Source organism: Buteo buteo, chromosome 1 (genome assembly GCF_964188355.1).
Source record: "Buteo buteo chromosome 1, bButBut1.hap1.1, whole genome shotgun sequence".
NCBI classification, from domain to species: domain Eukaryota; kingdom Metazoa; phylum Chordata; class Aves; order Accipitriformes; family Accipitridae; genus Buteo; species Buteo buteo.
The window spans coordinates 46,804,720-46,823,326 of record NC_134171.1 but is presented as its reverse complement, the minus strand read 5'-3'; the positions used below and the strand labels follow the sequence as shown (position 1 = coordinate 46,823,326).

General features: G+C 38.6%; 1 protein-coding gene across 8 annotated transcripts in view; it reads left to right on the top strand.

Annotated features, from left to right (window-relative positions):
* The window catches only part of FNIP2 (folliculin interacting protein 2), a 56,548-nt gene extending 38,181 nt beyond the window's left edge, over positions 1-18,367 (top strand). For 3 of the 8 annotated variants that reach the window (XM_075029251.1, XM_075029204.1, XM_075029234.1), the window contains 5 exons: positions 586-1,903; positions 2,696-2,852; positions 4,027-4,227; positions 7,745-7,860; positions 9,115-12,974. In XM_075029251.1, coding sequence (XP_074885352.1) covers positions 586-1,903; positions 2,696-2,852; positions 4,027-4,227; positions 7,745-7,860; positions 9,115-9,193 — 1,871 coding nt within the window. In that variant the 3' untranslated portion in view covers positions 9,194-12,974. Of the gene's footprint in view, positions 1-585; positions 1,904-2,695; positions 2,853-4,026; positions 4,228-6,082; positions 7,861-9,114; positions 12,975-18,011 lie in introns of those variants that run through there. The other 5 variants (XM_075029215.1, XM_075029226.1, XM_075029196.1 and 2 more) reach the window with 3 other exon arrangements.
* Positions 18,368-18,607: the final 240 nt, after the last annotated feature.

Sequence of the window (18,607 nt, the reverse complement as noted above, 5' to 3'; positions counted from 1 at the left end):
CCTCTTGCCCTTGGTAGAAACCTTCCTGAAGCTCTGATTATGACTTATTTATTAAGCTAATATTGAATCCTTTTTTACTTTTTTGGTATCTTAATCCTGAAAAATATAATTTAGATTTTATCTGTATGAAAATTTCTGTGTTTAACAGAAAAAGTGACTGCAATAAAAAGAATAACTTTGATGTGAAAAAAAAAAGAGTAGAAAAATAGAAAATAGTATAGCTGGCTTCAGAGTTTAGCTGGATCTATATTCTTCTTCACCCCCTGTTGTGTCAATTTCCAAATGATAATATCTTGTAAGCATCATGTAAATAAAAACTTTAGTGGCTTTGAACAGAAAGAAACTGAGTAATAGCAGCTAATCCCTCACAAAAACACCAAAACCCTTCTGGACACAAGCCAGGTATAACAAGTGCTAGGGGACTTGTTTTGTTATTATTTGTTTTAAACTTTTATGAACTTACTGTGAAAGAAACTGTCTGATTTGTGTCCATAGTAAATGCTGTTTCAAAATGTGTTGAATTTAAACAGTATAGCTTATATTACAACCAAACATAAGCATGTGAAATTTTTTTTTCCTGTATAGGTGATCTCTATGGTGCCATAGGCTCTCCAGTTAGATTGACCCGAACCGTTATTGTTGGAAAGCGCAAGGAGTTGGTGCAGCGTTTGCTTTATGTTCTAACTTACTTCATTCGGTGCTCTGAGCTGCAGGAAAATCAGCTGACATGGAGTGAGAAGGCTGGGGAAGGAGAGCAAGTGCTAAATGGAAGCAAAATCACAACTGCACTGGAAAAGGGAGAGGTAGAAGAGTCTGATTATGTGGTTGTCACTGTTAAAAATGAACCTGCACTTGTGCCTCCAATCCTACCTCCAAAGAATGAGGGAAGTAAGAACAATAGTATTGCAGAGTGGGCACATGACCAAGAAAGCACTCATGCTGTCCCAGCCTCTTCAAAAGAAAAGAGAGAAGCAATAGGAAAGGCCAATCAGAACTCCAAAGCATCTGTTGACTGTCTAACTAGCAGTTTCCGTAAAGGAGCAGCCGATGGTAGGAAAAGAACTGTCACTGATAAAGGGATCGTATCCTACCGCTTTGAAGAGCCATCTAAATTGGAGGATTTAATGGACATAAAGAAGAACAAGAACCAGAATGAGAGAAAACTAGAAAAGCAATTGTCTAGTAGGTCATCTGCCTTGCCTTGTCCTGAGAGGTCTGGCCACAGGAATTCACACTTAGAAAAGGTCACCTTTCAGATTGGAAGTTCTGCATCACCAGAGTCAGACTTGGAAACTCATAGAAGAGAAATGGAAGAAAATATGAAGGCATTCAGAAAAAATCCAGAGGTGATACATTGTGCTTCAAGTTCCACAAATCTGACTGTGGATGCTTCCCAGAATCAAAAAGAAAGTTGTGAAGCTGCCTTTATACCCTTCAGTAAACGTAATGTTTGTTATGCACAAATCCCACCTTGTGAAGGGAAGGAAAGTATACTTAACCAACATATGGAAAGTAAAGGAACTGAAATTAATTTAGTGAACACAGTATCTAGTGAACCACTTTTGCCCACAGATAACATAGAAACTGTAAAATTGCCAAGCCTGAAAGAAACTAGAACTTTATGCTCTGGCAATCTGGAGAACTATTCCCCTGGCTGTGTAGAAGTAGTTTCTGCTGTGAAACCGGATTCCCCTAAAGTAGGTGCTAAAGATGTCCCCTATGGGGATGCTGGAAGGAAAATCCCCTTCAGAGTTGAAGGGGACATTCCAAGGAATGAGAGTTCAGACAGTGCTCTTGGAGCTAGTGATGAAGAAGGTGATTGTTGTGTCCCTGATGAAGTGCATCATGATAATGTCAGCAAAAGACTTGAAGAGTTTGCAGAAGTGGAACTTCCTTTACCAAGGTAAAGAAGTTTAATTTAGAACTAAATGGAGTCAAAAGCAGTTGCTACTTTAGAGATGTTCAGGGTTTCAAGTCTGAAATCCTCTGGGTGCTTGACTAAGTTCCTTGCAAACAAATCCATAACAGACACTGATGTAGCTAGGATTCTTGTATACAGACTTGGCAAAAAGAAAACCAAGACAGAGCAGGTTTAGGTAGTGAAGTTTTGTGACAAAGGTGTTCTTGAAATATCTAATAAAAAGTGATCAAGCATTTTTTTTATATAAACTGCCTGAAGCATTTAATGTAGACAGACCATCTGAGGACAAGCAAAACTTAGCTTTGCTTAAACTGATAACTGTTTAGATTTGACATATTTGACAAATCAAAGACAGATTTGAAATAAATAAGGGCATCCTATTTGAAAACTTTAGAGCTTTACAGGTGCATGTGAAGCTTGCTGATGCTTAAGGTAGGCAGCTAGAAAGAGTTTGCTTCCTGGGCTGAGTTGGAGAAAACTCAAATTTAGCAAATCTGTTAGCTGCAGAACAGGTAGCTCATACATACCACAAGCTTTAATACATGTAGATTTGCCTTTTCATAAATTTGAAGGAATCAATATGTTGTTAAAGTTCAGCTTTTAAAATCCATGTTTCAAAGAGCACCACTAATTGGCTTACTGTATTTAGAGTACAATTGTTGATTAATACTTGTAGTAGAAGCAGGAGTGATAAACCAAACTTTGCATTCATGTAGAATCTGAATGCAGTCTGTCAAGCAAGAATCTTACCTGCTTTGTATTTCTGTCTTTCAGGTCAAATACAATCAGCAGTCAATGCATGAAAAATTTTGGAAGATCACTTCTAGGTGGTTACTGTCATACATATATACCTGATCTAGTGCTGCATGGAATAAATAATGATGAAAAACTCAAGCAGTGTCTACTAGCAGACCTACTTCATGCAATGCATGTGAGTTAAAGTACTCTTCTGAGTCATAGTAAGAGTTGTGGTATTACTGAGATCTACAGAAGCAGGTCCTTTGAATAGGTTTCTTTCTACTTACCTGTTCTTAACAGCCACACCTGACATGTCTTCCTTCTTGAAAGATGTAAGCCCTTAATTGTGTGCAAAGCCTGTTCACACAAGAATCACGTGGGCTTTCCCTTATACTCACTTAAGGCTTCTCTTCAAAGATAAACACAAGGAAAATTGTTTGCAACTTCAACTTACAAACAAGGAGAAAAACCTCAGACTGCTTCTCTTTTTAGTCACAATAGCAGACAGAATTATCTATGTTTCATAAAAATGATATGCAAGTTGAAACATCTTATTTTACCACTTACTGGCATGTGTTGCAAGGGAGATGAAGTTTTGTGGAGGCCTGTATTATACTAGACTGTAGCAGAAGTGATTGACTACAGAAAGTAACTGTCTATAGGTAAGAACTTTGCCATGTTCTTACTCTACTTTAGGTACTCCTGAATTATGTGATTAATTTATAACTAACCTTTCGCTAAAGTAGCTGTGTGACCTTAGTATGCAATTTTAAATGTTTATCTAGTAATTGTCAACAGCTTCTCTCTTATGGCAATTAAGAATCATCCTGCTGGAATGAGTTCATGTACTATCTGAAACAGTGATGTGTGTGTATGTGACTTCTTTAAACATCATCAGACTGGTCTAATACAATACTGTCCCTTCATACATACCCTGCCTTGATTGTGCATAGTGAAATCCCTCACATATCTCTGAAATATTAAATATACTTTCACCATCACCGGATCAGTATAATTATTACTCTTTTCATTTTGGAAGAAACTTATCTTTTCAGGGAAGGTGGAATACTTGAAGAAAAAAACATTGGAGTAGTGATTTGGAAGCACTACTTAAACAAAATTAAATGCCTTGATCAAATTGGCAGTTAAGACTTAACTGACCTGATGCTGCTGAATGTAAACTCTGTCACTGAAGTTGGTATTCCTTGTCATTTTTGAGATGGCTTTGGTTTCCTATTGGACAAAAACATCATTGGATGACTTTTTTTATTCCCTGCCTCAGTGTGAATAAAAGTGGAACCTCAAACTAAGTTGTGGAAATGTATATGAAAGTGTCACATAATGTTTGTATTTTGTATCTGTTGCAGCATCCAGTGCTAGATGAGCCCATAGCAGAAGCTGTCTGCATTATTGCAGACACAGATAAGTGGAACGTACAAGTAGCCACAAGCCAGAGAAAGATGATGGACAATATGAAGTTAGGCAAGGATGTTTTGGTTTCAAGTCAAGTATCCAGTTTATTGCAGTCTATTTTACAGCTTTACAAACTCAACGTCCCAGCTGACTTCGTAAGTATTTCTTTACTGAAGACTGAAGGTAATGAAAACTGCTTAGCTTAGATAGCAAATGCAGAGTTTTGTGCACCATGTTGCTATGCCAATGAACTAATGCCTGAAATAATGCAGAGCTGGTACAACATAATTAAAAGAAAGCATGCTACAGTCCAATAACAGATACTTTTTTATCTGTAATTTACATCTAATAGATCAGAGTTAACTGCTCCGAAATACATATGCCAAAACTAAAGTTGTTTTAGGCAATTTTAGCATGGTCCTCCTGTTTATGATTAGGACTCGTTAAATTTGGCTTTTATTTTTTGGTTTGTATAGTTTCCACACTTCTTTACTCTTTATGTTGTTGAAGCTTCTATCTACCCAAGCCTGTTTCTAGCATACAACTTTCTATTCTTGGGCTTTCTATTCACCCCCATGCAGTGGATGCCTCTTCTCTTTCCTCCCCAAATAATTGTGCCTCTGTGTGTTTACTTGACCCTTCTGTTTTATGCACATTTTAGCCAACCCCGTCAGCAAGTGCTGTCTCAGCCTTGCCAATGCCTCTATAGGATTGCTGGGAGGATACCAAAACCTGAAAACACCTGGCGGTTGGGTGGGTTGCAGCAGGGGATGTTACTTTGTCATATTGCATACTCCCTAACCCACAGCATCCTTTCCTGTCCTCATTAGTAGTGGAGTTCAGAGCAAATCAGTAATGCTCGTTTTGCTGATTACAACAAAATTACCCACGAGTCTGACAGTGGTAATTATAATACAGTTTTTAATGCACGATTGTATGTGAGGGGAGATGGGGTGTTTTTTAGTAGTTGCTGCTTTTTCAATTAACAGAATTGTTTTGTCCTTCAGCAGATAGCCTTGAGAAACTTTGTAGGAAGCCTTTTTGTAATGACTGTGCTAGCAGATGGAAGACAAAGATACAGCTAAACACTAACAGCTGTAAATGGTATTAGTCGGCAGTGTTTTGGATAAAATTGGTGGTATTGATTATCTAAGTTCTTGCAGTCAAGTGGTAGGCAAAATATGTGGGTACATTGTCAATGTTGTCTCTGGATTCTTCTGGGCATTGAAACATATGCAACTTTTATGTCCTAACACTTGCGCAGTAACACCTTAAATTCTGGCATTTTTAAACTGAATAGTTAATTCTGCAACTGAAGTGTTCTTTCCAATGTTGCCTTGGGGTTTGTGTATGCAATTTCTGTATGCTTTGGTGTGGGAGGGGTTTGTAGGTGGAATGTTTTTCAGGATTTTATTATTTCCTTTTTCTTACAAAAAGGAACAGTGAAGTGACAGTGCTAGTAGTTTGTAAATTTTTTATAATCCACGTTAGAGACACTTTGATCCTTCTGTCAGTGTATTTTACAGCTCTTTGCTAAAACAGAACCATCGGTGCATTGAAGTTAAGTGTTCCACTAAACTCTAGGGGGAGAAGTGTGACTTTTTTATTGTAGTGATTCTATTGATTTAAATTTTGACAAAAATATATGTACTAATATCAATCAGACATGAGCATAATGCAGTATGTTTGAAGTTTCCTTTAGGTGTGCATGTTTCTTTACATGCAGTTACTGTTCAGATTAATAAGTTTTTGTGGTTTTTGTGGTACAACAGAAAACAATACCCAACTTGAGACTGGATGAAAGGCAAATGGTGATATCTTTGTTGTGGCACTTCAGACTGGTAACCATACTGCAGAGAGCTTTGCAGTATGCCAGGGTGAGAAGGAAGTGATGATCACAACTGCTGCATGTCAGCAATATGTCAAAAATTTTACCTACACCTTTAAACTCATTTTAAGCTCCTTTTCTGTTTTTAGAAGTGACTTGACCTTTATTTTTTTTCCATTTAGTCAATGAGAAAAGCTGCAGAGGAAGCTAACGTAAAAAAAAACAAAACAACCTTCTGTACTTCTCTTAATGTGGACATTTTTGAACAAAATGGATTCATGTACCAAGCTTATGATTCTTTGCTGGCATTCAGGAGGAGCAGATAATCTTATGTAAAGAATGTCTCTTAGAATAGTGTGGGATTTGTTCTTACTTGCTCTCTCACAACTTAAAATAATAAAAATCTATAATCCTTTAGCATGAGTACTGGAACTGAAATATATTGAACTGCTACTTTGTGAATCAGCTGCATGCTCCCCCGAACCACTGAGGAAGTGCACATAGGCTTTTTGCATTAGGGTTACCTGTAATGCAAAAGATAAGAATGTTTCCCTTTCAGCTAGAATCAGAAGTGTCATGATTATAATGACTTGAGTGAAAACTTGCTTGAAGCAAATAGATCAAACTAGTCTCAAAAATCTCTTGCCTTTCTGCCACTGGTGGCAGTGATCTTATTCTACTACTATGTAGTATGTTTTTTAAAATGCCTCTTTATCTTCTGTGATTAAGACCTGATGTAAGCTAAGAGAATCATTAAAAATCTTTATCTTGCTCCAGACCATCAGAAGAATACATGGCAGGCTACTGACAAGCATGAGTCTTTTTTTGCTCATTATTTTTTAATTAGCAAAACTGGTTTCACAGGACCTCATTTCTAATACTTATGGTTTTCATTCAACTTGAAAAGTACATTGGGTGATGGCCTGAAGCTATTTGCTCCTGTTTCTAATTGCTGTCTATGCCTACTGGTTGATTATACATTTGATAATGTAAGGTTCTCCTGCTTTCATCTCCTGGAGTTTGGAGAGCTAAACTAATTTAACTTTTTTGAAGTGGTCATCCCTGTGGAAAGGAGAAGTATGTCAAATTGAATGTGCCTTTTGTCCTAGAACAAAGTACCTGAAATATGCATTTCTAGCATGCTACTGCTGAAAGAAAAGGGGAGTGATTAAATTGGTATTTCAACTTGAACCTTTTGGCAAACAGCATCAAAGGTTTAAACAATTTTAAACTAGAAGCACCTAGGATTAATAAAAACAAATGCCTAAAAAGGATTTGTTACCTAGCTTCTACAGTAAAGTAGTGAGCAAAAGAGCTATAATTTTATGATGAAAAAGGCAATGGTGTGTTCCACTTCTTGAGCCTTAGTTTCTTGAATGGTAGATCCCTAGAGCTAGAGGGCTAATTTTAGGACGTGTTGTCTAAACTGAGTCTTTCAGAAAAAATAGTACTGACATAAAGACGTCTTGATCCAAGTATTCTGGTTTGATTCTTAGTAAGATGTCTCGAGTGTCTTTGAACCTGGTTAAAATCATTTAAGTCAGGAGAAACACTGGCTGACTTAAGTGGGAAATGGGTGTGCAGGTTATGCAACAACCTTGCTGCCCAAGAAAGCTGGAATGCCCTAATTCTATGAGGAGGTTCCCCTTTGAGGGGGTAGTGCAACTTTTTAATGTTGCTAGCACAGCTGTAACAAAACCAATTGACTTCTGGATTTTGGAGTGGAGATTTAGTTTGAAAGGTGTTCTAGCTAAGATAAAAGCTAAAATGATGTGCTTACATTTCTGTAAAATTTTGCATGTGGTTGCTAAAGCCATTCTGAGGTTTTTGGTCTGTGTTTACAGTGCATAATGCATCTTGAGGATAGACTACAAGAGATGTATCTCAAAAGCAAAATGCTTTCAGAATATCTGCGAGGACATACAAGAGTGCATGTAAAAGAACTAGGAATTGTTTTGGGGTGAGTATTGCAGGTATCGGTCTTAACCAATGGCAAAACTTGGGGCAGTGCATTTTCCTTTTCAGTTTCTGAATGTTCACATCTTGTTCCCATGAGGACTTGCTGCTTACTTCATGTTCAGCACTCTCCTCTTTCATGTGCCTAATAAAGTGTAAAAATGGGTTCTGCTGAGCTATCTGGAAATCAGGAGGAGACACAGTTCTACAGCAAGAACAAATTACTTGTCATTCTTAAATCTTCAGAATGAAAAAAGTTTGGATTTTGGTCATTAGGAGGTTATCCACACATTCATACACACTCTTTCTGTCTTGATCTCCTTAATGAAAACTTTATCCCAACAAATACTTGAGAATTTTTGGAAGGTTAGGTGGTGCAGTTGTATCTTGAGGAAAGAGGGTTTCCCAAGAAGCAGGTGTAGGAAAATAGACACATGTCCTGTTTGGCAGCTGCCTTCTAATAATACTATTTGATTGGCATACAACCTTTAGGGATGCACCTGCTGACAGAAGAAGAGGGGCAAGGGGTAAGAAGTGAATACACATTCCCAAGAATATGGGGTTTAGCACTGTAGGTAAAAATTTATCTTTATCCAGACTGTTCAAGATTTCATACTGAGAAATGTAGCTGTAAATAGTGAAAACCTGATATAAGCACTTTTCTCAGTGTGTGTGTATGTGTATAAATATATATAAATATATACATACATCTGGCCTCTGAGCAGCTTTACATTTGGAAATGGTTGGAAACTAACCATTGCATTTGAGAGACATTCCTGGTACCATTATTGCGTAATTAATAATTCCAGCTTTTGGTCATTTTTTGTAAGAAAGTGCTACTATATGGTGAACTGAGTTATATTCAAAACATGAAATGCGAAGTCTTCGGTAAGCTGATGTTTAGTATCTTCTTAAAGTGGGCTTATTGGTGCCTACTGGCTGATAAGACTACAAGCTAAGGTTTATGGTTTAGCAAATAAATAGAAGTTTTTATTTAAACCACAAAAGATTATATACCACAAAGTGTAATACTGCTATCTTTTGACTTACATGGTAGCATACTTCTTGGTTTTAAACATTATTACCTACCTTTACTGGTATGTTATGAGTAATGGCAATAAATAATAATGAAACAATGAACTCAGTCATAGCAAGACTCTTCCAGTTTCTTTGAAGTGGATGAAAAATATCTTCTTGTGTTTCTCTTTTGTGAAGGTGACTGTATATTTAAAAATCTGTCTCTCTTTTTAATTTCTAGGATTGAATCCAATGACTTGCCTTTGTTGGCTGCTATAGCAAGTACTCATTCCCCGTATGTTGCTCAAATACTCTTATAAATTAAAATCTCAGGATAGTCATTCCCTGAAAGTAAAATAAAGAAAATGGGAATGTTGAATGAAGAACAGAGGTGCCAAACACTGGTAAAGGGGAACACTGAGGAAAGCAGGTGATGACTGTACATTCTACCACCTTCCGATTCTGATTTCAACCGGATGTTTTATCGGAGGACTTCAGTTTACATAATGTAAAAGGCATTCAGGTTTTTCTTACAGTCTCACTTCTGACTTAAATCAAGAAAGTGACTGCATCCTTGCATCTTATTTTTATTCAAAGGACAAAAGTTAACACTATGTGGCAGACCAGGAGCTGCCATCCAAAACGCTGCTCAAAACCATGAAGTAACAGTTAAAAGAACAAGTGGGCTAGAATGGGTTTTGTAATACTACACTTGTGAGTGTGGTGTGGTGTATCTTTCTTTGCTGGGGAGGAGGAGGAAATGTAAACTATGTATATAGCATTCCTATACACAAGTGTATTGGATGGGACTTGATTTTCTTGCAGAACATACGCATGATTTTGTATAGTAGAAGAGGTGGGCTCAGAACAAGGAACCTGGATTCAGCAGCCAAATGTTATGTGGGAATGGAGGTGTGCATGAGGTGTTGTGACATTTTCCTTCAAGGACAAGAGGTTAAGAAGGCTATGGCTGCTTCTGTTTTAATGAGGAGGCATTCAAATGAGCCCATGGCTAGAAGTGGAATGGAATGGACTTCCAAGATAGGGATTTTGTGGGAAAGCCTTATGGAATTTCTGCTACAAGTTTACATTTGTTGCTGGTGCAACTTCAATAACTCTTGAGTTTCTGTATGACTGTAGTCCTGGGAAATAAACCTGTGTCTTGGTGTCATCAAGTATTACTATCTCCGAGGAGTATGAATTTGACAAACTTCTGTATAATACCAGTGCTGTTAGTGCGTGTCTGTGCGCACGTACACCAAGCAATTGGCACAAACTGAAGACAATCTTATTGGGGGAATAAAAGATAACAAACAACCCTTCACCAAAAATTTAGTCAAAATATTACTTTTCTCCAGCTACTAGTTGTCACTCGAAGTAGGAATAAAAGAGGAGCATTGTTTGAAGTAAAATGAAATGTAGGGGGCAAACCCCAATATTTGATATTACTATGAATGTTTGCAATTACCCTTTCTGATTCTACAGAAATCTTGAACTATCATCTGGGTGCCTTTCCTTAATAGGTTAACTACTCTGAGACCAGAAACTACTTCTCCGCTAGTTGATACTGGCCTTCTGTGTTTCTAGAAAGCAAAATAAAATTTTGTATTTTACTGTTTTCATGTGGTTGATAACATGAATGTAAAAAAAAAAAAACACACTTTTTTTTGCATAGAGCACTGTTAAGCTGGATATGAAACTATGGACCAGACTGAGGAGAGAACAAAGGATCAAAAAAAAAACCAACCCATTCTTAAAGAAATGGAAAAGTCAATGTTGGACCATTCTGTTGTGAGCCAGCATGAATGAGGTGTCTGAAATTGTCAGCTTGCAAGCAAATTGCTAGCAACACAATTGCTTGGGAATAGTGAATTCTAATAAGAAACTCCTGGTCACCGGTTGTGAGGTCTCCTCAATGGTGATCACAGATTTTTAACACTGAAGGGACACACTTTTATTAAAGTGTTTTTATTTCCTACTACCTTGATGTTTGGACTTTTCTACAGTAAACTTTCAATGATTTGAAATAATGAAATGTGCATATCGTGAATTGTTTAAATGTGATGGGGGTCTTGATTAACCTTGTGTTGCTTTTTGAGGGAAATAAGTAGACTGACCTACTGTGAAGAGAGGTTGTTTCCAAGTGGAGGGATTCTTAATATTCTGATACAACACTTCTAAAGCTGTTCCTTATATGCTGGGTTTCTGACCTGACATTCCAGATGTTTCTTTTATTGCATTTTCATACTTGTCCCTAGTATTCTGCCTAAAAAGGCTAAAATCTTTCTATGGTTCAGGTTTTTTCCTACTGCTTATAGTTAAGCAAACTTTTCATATCTTTAGTCTGTGAATCCTTCTATCTGCTGGAAAGTAAACTTACCTCTGCATATAGCTGTTAGCAGATATCACTCTCTATTCCACAAGGTTAAGACAAAGTAAGAACCATAGAGCAAGTCGCATATTCCTAAACTACCCCTGTGATGGAGAATGTGTGTGTGCGCATGTGTAAGATTATGAAACTGCTTCCCTGAGTGTATATAGAAACCCTCCTGTACTTTTCTCTATTTCATGTCACTCTTAAATAGTAGCTGAGTTCATTAAAAGTCAATTCCAGTTCTCTTAAAGTATTAGTTGGGTTTTTATCTGAACGGACTGACAATTCTTCAAAGAAATACGTGCTAACATACAAATATGTGCTTTTGTTATCATAGAATGTACTAAGAAAGTCAAAGGTCAGGCAATGTTCAGTGATTTCAAGACTAATACCATGATCAGTAACACCTGATTTTACTACATCAAGTATTTAAAAAAAAAAAAATTTAAAAATCTGCCTTTTGGCAAGACATCAAATTAACCTAGGTGGCATGTGAGCCAATAGTCAAAAGCACTTGGATTTTCTTCAGCCTAGGCTAAAACTTTATAGTTCTTGCTGCTTTCTCTAACATTTTGCTGCTCTTCAGAAATTACATGATGAACTATCTTGTTCTCATAGTTTTGGTTTTGGGGGAAAGAAAATCCAAAATGAAAGCTGATTATTACCTTTAAAAGGCTTTAGACTAAAGTTACATATTTTCCCCTCTACCAAATGTACTACCTCAGTTGACAGGATTCCACCTTCTAGGGCTTTTTTTGACTCTAAGTCTTTAACTTGTTTTTGGTAGCATCTTGCTGTTTATGTAAATTAGTGTGGCATGATAGGGCAGTAAGTATTTACAGATGTGTTGTTAGACATCTTTAAGGCATGTTTCTGGTTTTATTTTAATAGGATGAAAAGTGATATGAATGTACAAATGTGTTTAAAATTGATAATGTAGCTTAATTTTCAAATATTCCAAAGTTGGTTTTATCAGTATTACGTAGGGGTTTTTTGTAAACTTAATACATTCTTGGTTAAGTGGGAGTGCACAGTCTTTCCAAAATCCCACATAAATGCAGTTTACACAGTGCAATTTAAAGAATGTATGCTTTTTTTCAGGCAAGACTAAACCTTCACACACAGAGGGGAGGAATGCACTGCTAAATTGTAGTATGTAATCTAAATGAATTCTTTAACCCCAAACAATACCAAGATCTAAACATTTTGATTTAAGTAGGTACTCGCTGAACTAAAGTATGCAACTTTTTTCTGCCAACAGGAAATGAGTAGACACTGATACTGTAATTCACATTTCTAATGGCATCCTCCAGATTTATAGACTGATCGTCCCCACTCCCTACTATATGCATCTTTACTCTTAAAGTCAAAAACCCTTTTCATACACACCAAACTCTTGTATATAAAGTTTACACAAAATGATCGCTTATCCCTCAAGTATAAGTTCTACTTAAAAGGGCCCAAATCAAAATCAAGTCTGAACTGCTGAATATACTCTAGACTTTTTTTTTTGAAGTCAAGTGGGCTAATTTGACATACATAGCAGGTTTGCCATAGTAGAAAAAAATGTGTGTTGCTATTGCATGTTTGGAGAGCATAGGCTTTTTTAGGAATGACTGAATACCAATGTCAAACTACATGGGTTTTTTTCTTATAGTTGTTTATGTACACTATCATTTTGGTCTATTTCTTTGCGGCATTTGGTGCAATAAACTTTCTGAAATGAACATTAAGTGGTGTTTGGTATCTTCCTTTTTAAAACTTACTTCTGAAATAGCTGTCCTTGGTTTTGTAGCTGAGATCTAATAGTGCATGGACAGCCAATAACCCATTAGTGGAGTAAGTAAATGTTGCAAGAAATGTCTAACAGGAAGGCTTCACAACATTTGGAACCTGATTGAATGCTATCAGCATCTTTGGAAGCTTTATCTCACTTATATATGTAAACAGGAGCTCTTAAAGTGTGAAAACTAACTGCAAAAAATAATGGAAAGTGAAGACACTGACTGTTGGAATAGGTCCTATAGAGGTTCCACACACCTGTGTGGATGGCACTTAGCTCAAATGCCTACGAAAAGAACTATATGAAAAATGTGTTGCTACTACGTAATATATCCAATTTTAAAAATTACTCAACCTAACAGGAATGAGTGACACCTTGTGTCTACTAGATTATGAATTAGTTTAAAATAAAGAGGTCTTCAATTTTTGTCAATCTCTCCATGACCTGAATTTCTATTTAGTGTTCTGCAGCTTACTGGAAGGTCCTTTATTTACAAAATAAAAATGGAGAGGAGATGATCGACTGTAATTATGCTGAACGTCTTTGAACAGGTCTGAGGTATAGTCTGGTTTGTAGGGTGTAAGCACTTACCTGTCAACTGAAATGTTTGAGGTTTGCTTGTTTGTCAGGCTAACAGGGATTGGAAATAAAGCAAAAGCCCAGGAACTTTGGCATCAAGGGCTTTTCGCAGTGCTCTGAATACAGCTTCTGGCTTTCTGGTCTGGCTGTGTTAACTATCAACTCTGGAGCATTTGGAAATAAATCTGCTTTTTTTTTCATGCTCAAAGGTGCTTAAAAGCTTGCATGCACACACTTGAAATAAGGAGGAATGTCTGTTGCATTGTCTACTATGACTGCTATGTCATTTGTGCTCCTGTTAGTACTCCAGCACAAATGCTGACCTGTTATAGAGCTTAACCAGATTTGGTGTTTATGAGAATGAATGTTCTTTAGCGTGAAAAGTACATCAAATGACGGTGCTGTGGTGAGCTGTAACCTCACTCCAGCTCTCTTCTTGGCGAATTGTGTAGCTGCTTCCCTCTCTAAGTCTATGCTTTCATGAGAAGGCTTGAGACAATTTAATAGCTAACCCCTGTAACAAGGGGAAGACCCCATTACTCTGTCCAATCTTTCCTCCTGTCATGCTAGCTGCATCTGCAAGTTGCTTATGCTGTGGCTTGCTCTGTTCCTCGTTGAATCACTCATAGCTACGTGCAGCATGTTTGCAGAAAAAAAAGCTGCTGATGGTTGTCTGCTGGGTTAACAAGTTGAGTTTGGCTCCAATAAGTGCTAGTGTAAAGGCAGGGGAAGAGATGGGACCCCTCAGCTAGGAACAAGAGAGAAAAGGAGTGAGATTGCTCCAGCTCCTGATCTCTTTGATACCTGTGGGCCGTTGGCTGGCTCGGCGGTTTGTGCGGGGCAGCAACCTGGGCTTCCAGCCAGGATTTTAAGACTCCAGGAAGCTACTCTGCTCTGACTTCACTACTTTTAAAAATCTGTAGTTAAGCTCTTGGTCATATCAACTGGTTTAACTTTTTTCTAAAGGACACCTAGCTAATCTCTTCCAGAATTCATATGATTGGGACTGTCGCAAGTTAGCTAGAGGCAGATGCACAGGCTGATGAGTATAAAATGGCCAAGCACTGGGAAAGGGTGGAGACCTGTATTAAATACTTACATGGTATGGCTGAGAGGGCTGCCAAGGAGCTTTTAGAACTGACAGCTGCAAAAAAGAAAATAATACCTAGATTTGAAAAACTCTCAAACTCTGCAGTTGAATTCCATGATTTGGTCAAAAGATGTGACTTGAAATAATACAAATATTAGTGGTGAACAACTGATTCAACCATTTTCCCTCCTATGTAAATGGCAGGGAGGATCAGAACCGATGAAGAGGTTCTCCTCATATGTAATGAGGAGTTCAAAGCTACAGCAGGCATAAGGAAAAGTGAACTATATCACAAAGTAACTAAGTCTCGTGCCAAAATTCTGCCAGTCTTCTCCCTCCTTTTCTCTCTAAATGCAGAAGTCATATAACATAGCAAAGCTTTCTGCTAGTCATCCATGCACCATAATCTTTGATTTTCCATACAGATATGGTTGAAGAGAGCATGTCTGAACATATGAAACAGGATTTTAGACATAAAGGACATGCAGCTGAGTGACAAACCATGAGACTGTGACATACAAGGCTTCCAATCCCATATAAAATTAGCTTAAGCAGCCACATGCTAGTAATCCCCATGCTGGAAAATGACTCTTATAATAGTTACAGTCAGTTGTCTGTCTGGCGCAATCCCAAAGCTAAAACAGTTTAAGCAGTACGAGTAGAGTAGCATTTTGTCTTGAAATCCTAAAGGTCAACACAAGGCCAAAGGGCTTAAGAGTGACAGTCAAGCACTTAAAAATAAATATAATCTCATAAACTGGATTTCTTCCGTTTGGAGCTACAAGAGACATTCCACTGTGATCTGACAAAATAGTGTTTGAGAGAGAGCAGTCTCCCCTGAGGAAGGAGTTTCCTAGTTTCCCACCAGGAAGAAAGCTCCTGCTTCTACGGGCAGAGAAATGTTTGTGAATGTGGAAATACGAAGTGACACTTAGGTCTGCTTGAGATCTTCCCCGGGAGTGGCTGTGCTGTCTGATAAGAGTGCTGTGGGGTCAAGGGCTGGGATATTTGGCTCACAAAAATGTTTTCCCTTCCATTGAGTTGAAGTCTAAGCCAGTGTATAACAAAATTCTTTCAAATAGGTCCTTAACTACTGTTTTTGCTTCATTTTACTACCTCATCTCTTTTTCGCTAGGCAAAATGAACCTGCGGAGTTTTCTCCTCTTTTCTGCACGTTACTGTCATAAATGTTTTAATTTTTCATTTTCTACAGTATTGTATCACTTTTTTTTTTCTTTTTAAGATCTGCACAGGTCCTGTTAGCCTTAAAATGGACAAGTCTCCGAAATTGTTCGCTTCAGCTTTGAAAAATATAGGGGGTTTGAATTGAGCATTTTTTGTTGAACTATTTGTGATTCCCTAGAACATGCAACTTTTTTGACCTTGAAACAGGGCTGCACCATGAGCAATGTGAAATTAAAAATCACATTTCCAAACCATTAGCTCCTCCTGCCCTCTAAGGGACTGGCTCCTGTAAGGGCACTACTGTCATGGTGCAACAGCTTTAATTCTTTAGGTTTGTTTCTAATTGAGAAGGCATACCTTACCTTTTTATTTGGGAAGCAGAGGTGCCTGGGATGCCTGAATCATTGCAGCTTACTGTGTGGGTGAAGACAGCCTTCCTGGCTGCCCGAGTCCCAGGCCAGCCTGGCCCTTGCATTGTGGCCCTGTTGTTCAAGAAAATAGGGAGCGGGCTGCCTGGCACGGGGATAAAACAAAAATGGAGTTTGTGCTGAGGGAAAGCTAATTTTTTTCTTTTGCCCTGCTGTTTACCATAATTGCACTTCTGGCAGTCTCCTGTAAGGGTTTGATGTCCCTAACGTGAGAGGACGACTGAATCCGATGGCTTGTTGAGCAGGGTCCTCTTCATGCCTGCCTGATGTGATTGCCAAAGTGAGCGACGAACTGACCTATCTCGGCACAGTACAACTGGGGACGTAGCTTAGACACCAGCGTTTCAAGTGAGTTTGTCAGGCCTCTGGTATTTCAACCATTTGTGTTAGACCTAGCTATGGCTACACCCCGAAGGCAGACAGCTGCCTCTGGTTTTGTGTGTGCCACTTTCTTCCCACAAGAATGCAGTAGTCTCTCCTGTTGCTCGGTAGTGGGTAAACACCACAAGCAAAAGATGCAAAGCCCATTTGTAATGTTGCTAAATAAATTCTGGCTGTCGTAGGTAATACATTGGCTAGGGGAAGCGGTTGGAGGAGTAGCTGTGCGTTATTATGTGCTTGAATTAAGTAAGCTCCGAAGAAGACCTGGTGGCTTCCCAGGTGTGAGTGCCTATGCCCTTGATAAGGAAGCTGGTAATTCAAGAGTGCTGTTCTCATCTTTAGAAGGCTTCCTGTCCTGAGCCTTGTGATGTTTAAACTATGTTGCTGCTAAGGTCCTAATCTAACTAGTTCATCTCTGGGATCATACTAAACTTTACAGGGAAGCTAGCTTGCCTTCTCCCCACTTGCTTTTGAAATTAGTATTCTCTCTTTTCTTCTAAATATATGAAGCTTTTTCTCTATGTCTGTTTTGGTGGCCAACAATTGCTCTGCCAGCCCTGGGGAAAGCTGGTATGGGCTGTGTGATTTGTGCTGAGGAGATTTCAAATGTTGGTCCGGTCGGAGAGCTAGGAGCTCGGTGGTCCCATCCCAAGAGGCAAAGCACTTGAAGTGGGGCTCCCTAGAAATCGCTGTCCCGATAAACCCGAGCGGCAAACTGCACCTGCAGGTTGTCTTGCTGCTGGTTGCTGAGTATCGCTAAGCGTCACTCTTTCCCCGACAAAAGAGGACTACGCTAAAAAGCATGTAACTACAATTTTGCACACAGATAAGCTTGTTAGCAGTCTGGGGTGAAATCTCTGGCAGCATTAGACTACCCTTTGCATTGTAGCACTTCCAATAGTTTGATGATGGTTGGCTGCCAACGTGCACACCGCTGCCCTTTCTCTTAGAGCTCTGATGCTAAGCTGGGTTCTGTTGTAGCTGAGGTTGAAACAAGGTTGTGAACTTTACGGTGTGGAGGACTTGCTCGAGTTAAATGCAGTTTTACACGCTCTGCGATGTTGTATAGCATAGAGCATCCTGATAGCACAGCTTATCAACATGGTGCAGCACTACACAGCAATACTGAGATCGTCTCTGGATTCACTAAACCTGTCTCTAGTCACTCTGTAACACATTTTAATCTCAGTACCATGCTGAGTTAACCACACTGATTAACCATTCCTAATTCTTGATTAAGCTTGGCTGGTGGCAGGTCGGGAATTTTCACCCTGTGTCTGTGGCTCAGCATAAAAGCAGCTCCTGTTTGTTTTCTCAGCATTCTGGTAATTACCACCATTCATTACAGAAGAATGAGGCGATTGGCCAAAGGTATGCGGGGAGGCTGCGGCAAAGGTTAGTACCTGCTCTTCTGAGTCCTAAAATAATGCCTTCGTCATTGGACAGTCCTACCAGACAAGCTTGGGGTGGGGGGATGCATACACCTCCCTTTTTCCTTCCTGACAATTGCTTTAAAGAGTCAGAGACATAGCGTCTGGCATCCAAACATCTGTCTGTTGGGGAAGAAAAAAGAAAAGAGAGTTCTCTCATTCTTATATACTACCTCGAAAGCTTGTTATGTACAATTGCAATTGTGCCTATAAGGATAGTTTAGCTGAAAGTATCTACTATATGGATGCTGCCAAATAAATGTATTTTGGTTTTCTAAACACCTGCTTCTTTGCTCTTGTGCGTTTTATTTTTTGCTTGGGATGCATAAATGATGTGGGGAAAAGTAACTCATGACAAGCTACTGAGCAACACTTAGTGAGAAATAGCAGGAGTCAGTAACCACTCAAGAGAAGTGTGAGTTTTCAGAAAAATAAAGGCAGAATTGAAGGATCAAACTTGTCTCTGAGTGAGTTTCTTGTTTGA